Below are 12,614 nucleotides of genomic sequence, written 5' to 3' on the forward strand. Positions count from 1 at the left end.
GCATAATGACAGCTAAAGAGCTTTTCTGTTGGGCATTAAGCAGAGAGAGCTTAGTTTGCTGTATAAGAGCAGGATCAGCACTCACACACAGCCAGCAGAGAAGGTTTGTCTCTGCTCTGCTCATCTTGCACTCATGCGTATGGGTCGGTTGGTGTGTATTGGTCTGTGTGTGTGTGTGTGTGTGTGTGTGTGTGTGTGTGTGTGTGTGTGTGTGTGTGTGTGTGTTGTGCAAGTGCAGCTGTTTTCAAAGGACCAGTCAACAGGGCAGCCACTGTGTGACAGGTTTTATCAGCCAAGTGTGACACAAAATGAGGCAGTTCAATACACTCAGGAGTTTTGCTGCTACAACCTTACCTGGTCTAGTATGACCAACAGCTTATGGCAACTAGTAAATGGAATTGCACTTGTGAAGCACCTTTCTAGCTTTTTCAAACACTCAAGGTGCTTTAATGCATTCACACACAATTCAGTGGTGTCCAAGGCTACAATACAAAGTGCCACCTGCTACTCAGTTACATTAAACATTCATATGCATTCACACACGGACGACAAATTCTTGATTAAGTGAAGTCATATGGAGCTGCTTTTGAAAACAGCAAATCTACATCATATAATGGGTTTACAAACTCTAAGGATGCTTTCAGACCTAGAGTTCGTTTGCTTTGGTCTGAATCTGGGATTAATTTTGTCACAAAGTTCATGGACTATATCGTGGACTATATTGCTGTCATTGTTCATTTTAGTCAAACCATACAGTTTGAAAACGAGGCGCGGCTCCAACTAGAAAACAATGTTTTGATGCATTGGATGTGCTGAATGTGCATATTAAGGCAGTACAGGAGGAGGTGCACATTAATAATCCTCCAGGACTGTAACATGCTCATGTTTAACCTAAACAATGTGTCATGTGACTGCAGTTGGTTTGGCACCAGAGTTCGTTTGTAAATGGACCGAGACCACCGCCTCAAGAAGGTCTCAGTCTGGTTGTTTTGGTGCACACCTGAGTGCTATTGCTGTGTTCACACCTGCCCAAACGAACCGCAAACGTTAACGAAAGTTAAGTTGGATTGAACCAAACAGGGCAGGTGTGAAAGCACCCTTACACAACTCATTCAGTATAATATATAAAAATATATAATTATAAAGTTTCATTTATCCAGTATCATGCTCAGTACTTCCCAAAAATTTCTGCTAAAACCTTGCCAGTTAAAACAGACAAGTACTGCGCTTGTGCTATTTATGTGGAAGTGTTTTTAATGTGACTGTTTTAGCAAACATGCATGTGTTTGGAAAGTACTGAGCATATCACTGGATGAATGAGACTTGGATTATACTGAATCAGTTGTGTGTGAGTTTGTAAACAGATGTTTTGATATAGTTTTGCTGACCTAAATTCATGCAGAATGTTTGCCCATTTTGGGTTCTCCGTATTAGTAGTAGTATTCCTTTAGTAAAATTTACCTAAATATTGCTTTAAGTAAGGTTTTGGCCTTCTCTTTATTATCTCACAGTTGTGACTCAACTCCACTAGTGGGAGGCTAGCTTAAGTCAAACCACAAATACTGCTGCTGCTTATGTAATCTGTGTTATAAATCTCTGACAGACTTCATACTGCCCATGCAACACCTGGAGCGTTTAAATAGCAACCGAATAAAGAAAATCAGACAGAATTTTGGGTCAATCGTATGGTTATTTTTTGATAGGGGTACGGTGAAGCTGTGAGCCCATTTAGCCCCATCTTACCACTGACCCCGAGTAAACCATCCACTGATGAAAACTATGAGATGGAGTTAACAGCCCAGATCAAATAAATCCAGTAAGTAGACTTTGAGTCATGATTATTTTGTCAACCTACTACATAAAGGTTTGTCTCCCGCCTTACCTCTCCCCTGTCGCTGTTGTGCTCCCTGGGAGAGGTAAGCGACGTTGCTCTTGTAGTAATTTCCGTGTTTTAGTGCCGTAAAGCTGTTTATAAATTAATTTTATGCTGACATATTCTTGTGTCACTTAATTTGTGTGGGGGCTCGAGTTAAAATGGTTGTAATTGATGGAGGGTTTTATTTTTACCTCTTGCTGTTGGAACTGTCAGGAATAAAAGGAGGTCGCTTCCAAAGATATCCACAGTCTGGGCCTCTTCTTATCAACACAATGCAGACATCACTAGAGTCCACTGGCTGCATATCTCTCTCATGTAAGCACTACTCAGATTGGGCAGCTCATTGGTAGAAATAGGTAGAAACGTGAGGTCATCAGCAGGCAGTTGTATTTGGTTACTCCTCTCATTCTCTACACCTGCCATCCACAAACCATCCACCAAACGCCCTGAGACACTCTCTCCAGTCCTGGGTTTTATCCAAGTATCCCTCCTTAACTTCTCTATCACCGATCACTTGACCTAGAAATCAAACAAGACCTGCCAACTTGAAGAACATCACAATTCCTTAAATGTGCCTGGAGGAGTCGAGGAGAGAGGAGGCTTCCAGAGGAGAGGATACACAAGTGCAGCCTATACTGAAGTGTTATTGCTACACGGAAATAAATGTTTCTCCCCCAGCTCTGCAGCTGGTGTAATTTACCACAGGACAAGCACCACTTCACAAATGTAAGAGCTCACAGTTACAATTTATTTCATAAGTGTATGATAATTATTTAAGGTGGACAAAGGCCGTGTGTTGGTTAAAAAAAATGAAGCTGTTTGAAGTATTCTAGGGCATTACAAATACATTCCACAGCTGTAATGTAATGCAACTTATTATAGGGACTGATGATCCCATCTCTCCTCTGCATCTCAGCTGAGCCTCTGCTCACCTGGCATTCCCTCCCACCTACACACCTGTTGCCAGGTTCAAAGGTGGCCTGTCTGGCCACCCACCCCCTCACCTCCATCTCATTCACTCGTCAGCCACTCTACACACATACCAGTTCACCTCCTTTTGTTCCTGGTTAGATCATCGCTTGCTGCATGCGGTTTCCCTTTCGCCAGTCACGCGTCTACCTGTTACCTGCCTACTTGTCTTCATTTTTATACAATAAACCATTGAGCTGCACCATTCTGTCCATTTCATCTGTGTCTGTGTCCGTCCTCTGCTTCCTGCACCTCTGACAGTGACAGCTTGAACAAAAGTCTTGAATTATTGAGAAGAGTGACTGAACTTTACTTTGTCTGTTACCTTTCTCCCACTGAAAGCATATACAAAGTTCCCTACTGTGAACAGGGTACGATATTTCTGACAGCTGCAAAAAGAAATATTGTTTAAAAACACAGGACCAAAACAACCCTCAACACCATTACTGCTCTCACAGCCTTTGTGCAAATGACCGGTTCAGGTGGAACACAGCGCCTAATGATACAAACAAATGTATTCTGGTTGCAGAGGAAGAACATTTCTGTACTTCTCTAATGGAAACACCTTCCAGCTTGTTATTTTGGTCCTTTTCTACAAGTTTGGAATTGTTCCGACTGAGTTGTGCACTGCAGGAATCTCTTATGACATTTAGTTTTTAGGCTTTAGCTGCTGCAAACACAGTATGTAGATGTGCTCTCACACAATAATAGTTATGGTATGATCTTGCAATTGCCACATTTCAAGTACTATATAAGCCTGTGTAACATATTCCCAAAGGAGACCGCTGTGATCTGAGAAAACAATATGTGCTTGGGGATTACAAATACAAATTTATCAAAGAATCTGCTGGGTATAAAAAAAGCTACCATTTGTTGCATTATGGGTAATGTAGGATCCAGAATTTTTGGAGCTTAAGCCACATCAGGGACCAAAATGTTGCTACATTAATTTGGGCTCTTTGTCAAATCTGTTTCTTAAAGGTCACCCAATGACTTTGTCATGCAAGAAACCTGGGTGTGTTGGTTGTTGATATTCCGGAAAGCTGTGTCAGTTTCTGCCTTTTACATGAATTGTCTGTTTTCAAAATACACTTTTGTATTGTACAGTTTCCATACAGTTTCTTTCAAAATAAACGCACTACATTGGTACAACACCGCAAATGGACTTTATTTTCCTTTAACAACACAACACAAGTGGTTAAATTTTGCCTACTCACGCACAAGGTTGGGTTTAGGCAACAAAAGCACGTGGTTGACTTTAGGAAAAAAAGAACAGGCCTGGCCTCCCGGGTGAAAGTCGGTGGTTGTTGGACCCATCCACCACCAGCACCATACATGGCCTTTCGTCACCTTAACTTGCGTTGTTGTCCCGCTGCATTTCCCCCTGACACCACCAAGCAATAACAGCAACCAGCCATGTATCATGCAGACGTGAAGGATGGCTTTTTTTGTCGGTGTCTGACGCCGGAAGTCACTGACCAAGCGCCAGTTTTCAGAGACTTTGTAATAAGACTGGGTTGAAATGGTTGTCTGTTGTCTATAAAATTTAGCTACCAAAGTAAAGAACAAATACATCTCCAGTTTTTTTTTTTAAGTGGTTGGAAACATTTTAAGTTGTAATGTACAAACTGCACATATATTTTCATGCACTGCACACACAGACATAGAAATAACCTATATAACAGACTCAGCGTCACCTTTGTAAGGTAAATGTGTAAAGTCTAGTTTAATATAAAGTAACAGCTGCAGAATGTTGCGTGCATAAAAACCTTATTACAACCCATATTTCCATTTATTGTTTGGCTGCAATGTCTAGTGGCCGTACTAATTATGAGGGGAGCAAAGGAGGAAGTCAGGTGATGCAAGGAGGAAGTAAGATAAGATTTAGGGTCTGGCCATGAGTAATGCAAATGGCCCAACTCGAGGGGCGGCACCAAGCATGCATTTGTAAATATCACTGCACGCAATTGGATAACACTACGACCAATCAGAACAATACACAGGGTGATGTATACGCTTAGCTGCCAGCGAAGCTAACTGGTAGATTAGACTCTTGCCGTATCCGGTCGGCAAAACCGCAAAAACGTCTTTCTTGCAAAGGAAAGATTCAAGCGCTGTCTTCTGTTCCTCTTTTAGAGAAACAGCCAAGTCTAACTCGTTCATTGTAGCACCCAGAGCCGTTTCAAACAACTGGTGTTCATCCGTAGCCATCTTGCAATGTTTACTGACTGATTCTGGACTTCATCGTCACACTGCTGTCGTCATCTGTTTAGCTCGCCTCTGGCCCGCCTATATCAGATACACCAGAGTGATTGGTGCAGCTCGGTTTCATGGGCATAGGTAATGAGCATCATTACTGATTGCCAGAGTGACTCGCTGAGCAAATTCAAATTGTGCTCTTGCGAGAACTCTGGCTTTCCAGGGTAACAAAATAATGTGCAAAGGTAACATATCCGCAGTTTGCAGAAACATACAATGACAACATTTATTCTTGCAATTTTGTTTTAGAATAAAATGTTGTCTTTATTTTTTTATTTTTTACTTATTTGTTTATTTGAAGGGACAGAGCATATTAATAGACATTTCTGTAAATATGCCAGATTTAGCCAAAGGCTAATTTTCATCCGTTGTCCCTGGCCAGGTGTTACAAAGGCTCCCTGAAATAAAACAAAGTGAACTATGTTGAGGGAACAAACATCAGTCTTATCTTAAAGCACCGATCAGTAAACTACAACTAATTAAAATTGATTAGTGTGTGAACAACAAGTAATAATGACATTGCTAAATTAACATACAATTGACAACAAGACAACATAAGACAGCCTTAAATTAATACAGAACACAAGGGACAAAACGAACTTCACAGCAAGCAAATAAACATGCAGGCAAGAAAGCAGTTAAAAACATGTATGCAAGACAGTACGTAGTTAAGACATAAGCAAGCCAACCCTCAGCGCAGCATGCTGGTTAGACATCAGTCAGAACCAGAGTGACTAGCCCAGAGTGCATACAAAACAGCACTTACGCACGAACAGGGTACAACATAAAAGATATTTCACATTGGACAAGCCACACATAGAACAAGACATAGGGACCAAATAACCATCAGGTAGCAGCAGCTGACAGAATTTTCAGTGCTGACAAATTTGGTTACTAATTAGCCACTGTTTTAAATGAGATTTAAATATCACATATGTCCCGACATCCCTAATATGTGTTGGGATGTTGTTCTATTCTCGGGAGGCTTTAACAGAAAATGCTGACTGACTAAAGGAGCTTTTCTTTAGTGGAACAACACAGTCCCCTCTTGAAACCCTCCTTGTGATTTGATTTGATTTGATTTGTACTTGTTCTAATCTTAACAAAAGATCGGAGAGGAGGAGAAGCTAAGATATGTATAATTTTGAACAGAAGACATATATTTACATACTTAATCATGCATTCCCAATTCAGAAGGCCATATTTCTTTAGGATTGTACAGTGGTGGTGTTGTTTTGGCTTTTTATCTAAGATCTTTATCGTCTGTTTATACAATAACTGCAGTGGCTTGAGTGTAGTGTAACTGCCTTGCGACCAGCTTGTTAGACAGTAATTCATGTGAGAAAGGATCATTGAGTGCATGTACGGCTTGGCTGCTTCAGTTGACATAGAATTGCGTATGAACCTGAAATTTACAAGACTTGCTTTGACCCGTTGACATACTTTTTAACCTGTGCCCTGAAATTAAGGTTGGAATCTAAAAAGATGCCAAGGTACTTGAATTCTTTTACCATCTGCAGTCGCTCTCCAGATATACAAATATCCGGATCTACACAAGTGTCATTATTATTTGTAAAGTACATGCCTACTGTTTAATTTTAATTGGACAAACATTTAATTGGAGACAACACTGACTAAGCCATGTTGTAATTTCGACCATTTTCTTTGTGAGCTTGGTCGCAACTTCTGCTTTCGTGGTGCCATGTACATATACCACTGTATCATCGGCATACATCTGTACATGAGCATCAGAACACATAGATGGCAGTTCATTTATATATATACAAAACAAAAGAGGACCCAGTATGGATTCCTGTGGGACACAGTAAAATGTACAGGTGTACCTAATAAAATAGCAATTTAGTGTGTGTAACATATTAAATACCCATCGCTGTAATGTGTCTGTCTTTTTCACTGCCTAATAAATCATTATTGTCCTCTTTCTGTGTGCAGGGAGCAGCTCTGAGACAACTGGTTTGAGTTGTTTCTGTTTAGTTATAATTCACTCTCAAATGGACCTGTTGCCTCCTCACTGCTTAAACAGTCCCTACTTCTTACTGAACATAGATAAAAACAGAAACACTGTGTCATGTCGACAAAATAATGTCAAAATGTTGTACATTACATTTCAATATTCAGTCATGCTTTTATCAGTGAAATATTGCAGTTTCTGTTATGTTTCCCACTCTGGTGTGACTCTGCAGACCCTCCTAATACTATAATCCAGACTTGTGTCATAGACTCATCCATACATTTCTACTCAGTGTGTTCTTGTCTGGAAACGGTTCACTGTGTATACATACATTGCATAGTGTTTAATGAGTATTCCTTTTAAAGGTAAACTCCGTCTGCTTTCTCATCAGGGTTTAACAGTGACTCAGCTATAGGCCAAGATTAATAATATTAATTGAAAGAATTAGTTCTGTTTTCTAGAAATGGTGTTGTTTAAGGTACTTATCCATAGTTAATGTAATATTTTCAGCACTTTACCTTGCCATCAAACAGCCCTTTGCAACAAGGAAGGAAAGCCTTTACACCGCTCTCTTAAAATCCACCAGACAAAAACATTTTTAATAATATTAATAATTATTATTTTACCTCACACAACACAGAAGTTGCTGGTCGACTGCTGCCTCAATAGTTTGTTTGTATTATTGTGTGACTTTCCACAGCAGTACATTGTTTAGCTTCTGTGCAGGTTAGGGGGTTAAAGGAGTATTGCTAATTTGGAGGATCAATAACACACAGTTCTACAGAGGGCTTGACACATTCGGCGAGTTAAGGGGTTTATATGAAGCAATGTCATCATGCACAAACGTATGTCGGGTCATGAGGGAAAACTTTTTTAGAGGGGGAAGGGAAAATAGCATTTTTACACTAAAACATACACAGTTTGACCAAAATTTGATTGCTCACATTTGAATACAAAAGAAACATGACTGGAAAGCTACAGAATGATATAAAAACCTAAAAAGATAGTGGACCCACCCTTTAATTTGGACTAATTCTTTAACATTTTTCTGCTACACTGTGTACGTTCTCCTCAGAAATATGTCATGTTTAATCTTATCTCACTTCACTAATGCTGGGCACACACACACACACACACACACACACACACACACACACACACACACACACACTCTTCCCTCTCCGCTCTCCACACAGAGGGATCAGGCCTCTATAAAGTGTCTGAAAACATAAAGGTCTTTGCCTCCTGTGTACCTTGTCATCACACAGACAGGCACTCTTATTTGATGTTCAATTAGAGAAAGCATTTGATTGATTGGATTGTAATCCCCTATTGTGAGAGTAAAGGAGCCAAGGGGTTATTTTTAGGGCCTATTTGAGAATATGACGGAGCTTTAGTCAGAGGGGTGATGGGAAAGAAAGGGCTGCATTTTGTTTATGGAGCCCCTCCATAAAGCTGTTTGGCTGTATTAAGAGCGATGTGCTGGAGCTGTGTCGTGTATTAACTTCAGTGTATTTACAGTAAGCTTGTGGGTTTGTTTTTAGCCTGGATTTGTGCATTGATGTTTTCACACACACACACACACACACACACACACACACACACACACACACACATTTCCACATAAAAACACCAATTAGAGCCAATTTCAGCTTGTGTCAACATTGGACTTACCCTATATGTCAGAGTTATGCCACTTAACCAACAAGCTAATGATGCTTGTAAGAGCATAATGATTTGAGAGGTCTGTGCTATGGTACAAAGCAACAATAACACACGGGTATGTTTGGAAAATAAAGTTTGCCAGTGTTATGTTCATTGACTGGATTGTAAAGCTTATTTTACACTTGTGGATGAACTCACAACTCAGAGCTTATTACTTAAGTAAACACACTAATACATCAATTAAAAAATACTCAGTTATGGGTAAAAGTCCTGCAACTAACAACCAATTTAAGTAAAATAAGTATTATCAGTAAAATGCACTTGAAATATCAAAAGTAAAAATACTTATTTTGCAGACAAATGGTTGCTGTGACTGATATGATGTTATTACATGACAGTCTTTGATTCATATTGATGCATCAGTGTTAGAAGAGCATGTCACTGTTAATGTCCTGATACACCAAGCTAGCAGTCCGCAGGCAGTCAATGCCGGGCCATTGGCTAGCATCCGTGGCCCTTGTTGCTGCGGTGTGTCCCACACCGTTGGCCCTTGTCTGTGCTAGTCAGTTTTTATTCCACCAATTCAGCATGGTGAATCGATGTCTGTGACTTCAAAGCCCATCAGTAAATGAAGTCACTCTGATTTTCAGTTCAGCTCAGTGCACAAGAAAAGAAATTAAAGTGAGGAAAGTAAACATCCAGAGGGAGTGAGACCAAAACAAACTTATTCCATAAAATAAGATTACTTTTCTTTAGCCATAGCAACAATGTTTTGTGATAATTTGTGTCACTGTTCACTGGCGCACAATAAATAGTCCGTGTTATTTCAATATTGGATTGTGTTGTTAATAGGCTAACAGGCCAACTAGCATCAAAACGGTCTTCCAGACCAATGCCGTCTGCTGGTGTGAAGAGTTATGCAGGCACAGAATGTACGTGCTGGTTGGCCATCGGTTGAAGTCTTTGTGGTGTGTTAATGCAACTTTTTGGCCGAGAAACGCCAATCTCATGCAACGCAGCAAGGGGTTTTTGTCAGCACTAGTTCTCTGAAGTCAGTTAGGTGTGTCTGGGCCTTTACAGGCATCAATTACAGTGCAGTGTATGGGGTGAGGTTGGGTGAGCTGTGGCAACAGCATATGTGCCTCTCTGATGTTTCCTCCTCGTCCTTTCATGACCAAAATAAACAAGGGAAATATTGGCAATAATGCATTATTATAAACTGTACAGGTGTAACGTTACAGACCTCTGCTGTCAAACAAACTTCTACCTGCCACAGAGCTTTCAAACAAATCTTTATTGACAATTGTCTAGAGCAAGGAAAGCCCACAGACTGCACAGTTTGAGCACATAAATCATGAGCTTTGGCTTAACAATGACAGTCCAGTGTTTCACGGCCTAGATAAATCTAGACCCCCCCCCCCCCCCAAAAAAAAAAAATGAGGTCAAAGGTCATCTGTGTAAACAGCTTAGCAATCAGTTAAGACTTATATTTATGTTTAGTGAAGGTGACAATCTCTTGATCTCTTGTAGTTGTAGTAATTATGACTGGAGCAAAAGAGGATGTCGGGTGAGGTAGTATAAAGAGCAACTACTCCTCTATGTAGAGAGGAGGTTAGTGTGGTTTAATGGGCTAAACAAACATAGGACTTTGTGACTGGGTCAGACTGACTGTTCTCCTAATCAAATCTAACAGGCAGGAGCACTAATTCGGGAAACAATGTGGGTCATATTGGAGGGTAGGAACATTTGACCTTTGTGGTCGTATATGGATTAGTGGACATGTTGGATAAATCTGAGGGGTTGTGAAAGGATAAACAGGGTAGGATGGAAGAGAAAAACGTTTTGCAACACAAATCTATATTCAGTTCTTTTTGGATTTTTTTCTAATTTCTCTTTGTTAGTGAAATATTGAAGACTTTGACCTATAAGGGACTTAAACACATACTGAAATAAAACTATGTGAGAAGTTTAGAGGGAAAATATCTCTGTTGGAACAAGAGGTCCTCAAAAAGGGCTTATAATTTTAGCAAGCTAATGTGTCTTTTCTTTAAAATCTTGCTGTTAAATAAATGCAGTGTAGTTATAAGTACAGTATTTCCTTTAAGTAAATTTTAAAGTAGCATAAAGTGGAAAAACAAGTAAAATACAAGTACTTCAGAAAGTACAGCAAATATAGTAATTGAGTGACTTCACAGTATTTATTTACTTTCCATCACTGCAAAATTATAATAGATAATGATTTGAAAAGTAATAGTAGACATGAAATCTGGCAAAGGGCTAAAACATCCAGATAATGACTAAAAACTACAGAGGCCATCATGTCCTGGTGTCAGTGTGAAATTGTAGGGGAAAATGCAGTTCAGTAAAGCAGGAAAATAAATGAGGAGAAGCACTTAGTGTAATGCTCCACATAGAAAAGATCCCCATCTTCTGCCTGCATGACGTCACACTGGGTCAGGGGGCGGAGACAGACTGACCTGCTCTGTGAGGCGCCGTGTCCTCAGGAAGAATCCCAAAAGACAGCCAATGACCACAGCCAGCACCGACATGATGAGGAGCCCATTCTGTTTGCAAACGTTCTTCACCCTCACCCACACTGCGTCCAAAGCCACGGCCATCGTGAGTCAGCTGTCCTGCGTCCTACCAGCAACCCATAAATGTACCCAAGCCAAAGCTTAAAATCCAGCTGTGGTGATGAAAACACAACCAACAAAGAAAAAACTCCAGGACTGGATGGGATGTGAAATATCCAATTCTCTGTGATGTTTTAAAGCACCATCAGGCTCAGCATCCCTCTCGTCCTCTCACTGTAGCAATCTGCACTAAGCTCAGAAGATCCTCTCACTTTCCAGGCATCCCCTCCCACCCTGCTCCACCCATCAGCCGCTCTGTGTGAGCCGCCCCACCGCCAGGGGGATGGAACAGCTGGCAACCGTGTCCCTGGGGGTTAACATTCCCAATCCTGTTAGTGCGCTACTGTATTAAACAGGTCTGAGGCTGGATTAAAGATACATGAACAATTTGATGAAGGTTAGCAGAGCAGGTCGACCTCACAGAACAATGTCTGAAAAACTATAAAACAGCATGTGATGGTTAATGAACTGCACACACACTTCATGTTGATGATGAGGTCATCGTTGGGCTCTGTTACACTGCAATATGACATGCAACTATGTATGCAACTATGTAGATGTGAGAATCATAACGTATCACATGCGTAGCTTTGTCATTGCTTATTTGGATCCACATTAACTATTGCATTTAAAGTAAATGTTCCACTTGAATTTAGCCATGTTTTTATGGGTAGGGACAAACCAGCAGATAGTTTTCATCCCTCAAATGCATTTTAGCATCTTTCAGCTCATTGTTTTGGTGCTACAGCCAACACCTTTGCTGTATTAGCTCACTCTCACCACTGTCATCAACATTGTTTCCAGCAGCAGGAAGCTGTTATGAGTAATAACCTCACCATACACTACCTGCCCAGCACCAACCCTCAAACAGACACAGGTAGCAACTAGCTGGCAAACAGCAGGGGAGCATTTAGCAGCGAAAGAGACACACTCACAAGCAACTAACTCTTCATTTGGAGGTAGTTAATGAGCATCAACTGGCTGGTGACTATATGCAGCTCCTATCCTCACAGTCCTCACTCTCCAACAACACATTCTCACTCCGACCTGCCTTTTGCCAGGCCGCCATTGTAAATAAGAATTTGTTCTTAATGACTTGCCTGGTTAAATAAAGGTTAAATAAATAATAAATATTGACATTTTGGTCATAGACTTTCCATGTCCACATACAACGTGCAAGGTACCCTAGGTGCGTTGGCTGTTGACGTTCTGGGACACCATGTCAAGTTCTGCCTGTTAC

At 40.6% G+C, this 12,614-nt stretch overlaps 1 protein-coding gene across 1 annotated transcript in view; it reads right to left on the minus strand.

Annotated features, from left to right (window-relative positions):
* slc1a7b (solute carrier family 1 member 7b) overlaps positions 1 to 11,359 on the minus strand; it is a 69,157-nt gene extending 57,798 nt beyond the window's left edge. The window contains exon 1 of the mRNA XM_049587038.1: positions 11,219 to 11,359. Coding sequence (XP_049442995.1) covers positions 11,219 to 11,359 — 141 coding nt within the window. The remainder of the gene's footprint in view (positions 1 to 11,218) is intronic.
* Positions 11,360 to 12,614: the final 1,255 nt, after the last annotated feature.

Source organism: Epinephelus fuscoguttatus, linkage group LG10 (genome assembly GCF_011397635.1).
Source record: "Epinephelus fuscoguttatus linkage group LG10, E.fuscoguttatus.final_Chr_v1".
In the NCBI taxonomy this organism is placed as follows: domain Eukaryota; kingdom Metazoa; phylum Chordata; class Actinopteri; order Perciformes; family Serranidae; genus Epinephelus; species Epinephelus fuscoguttatus.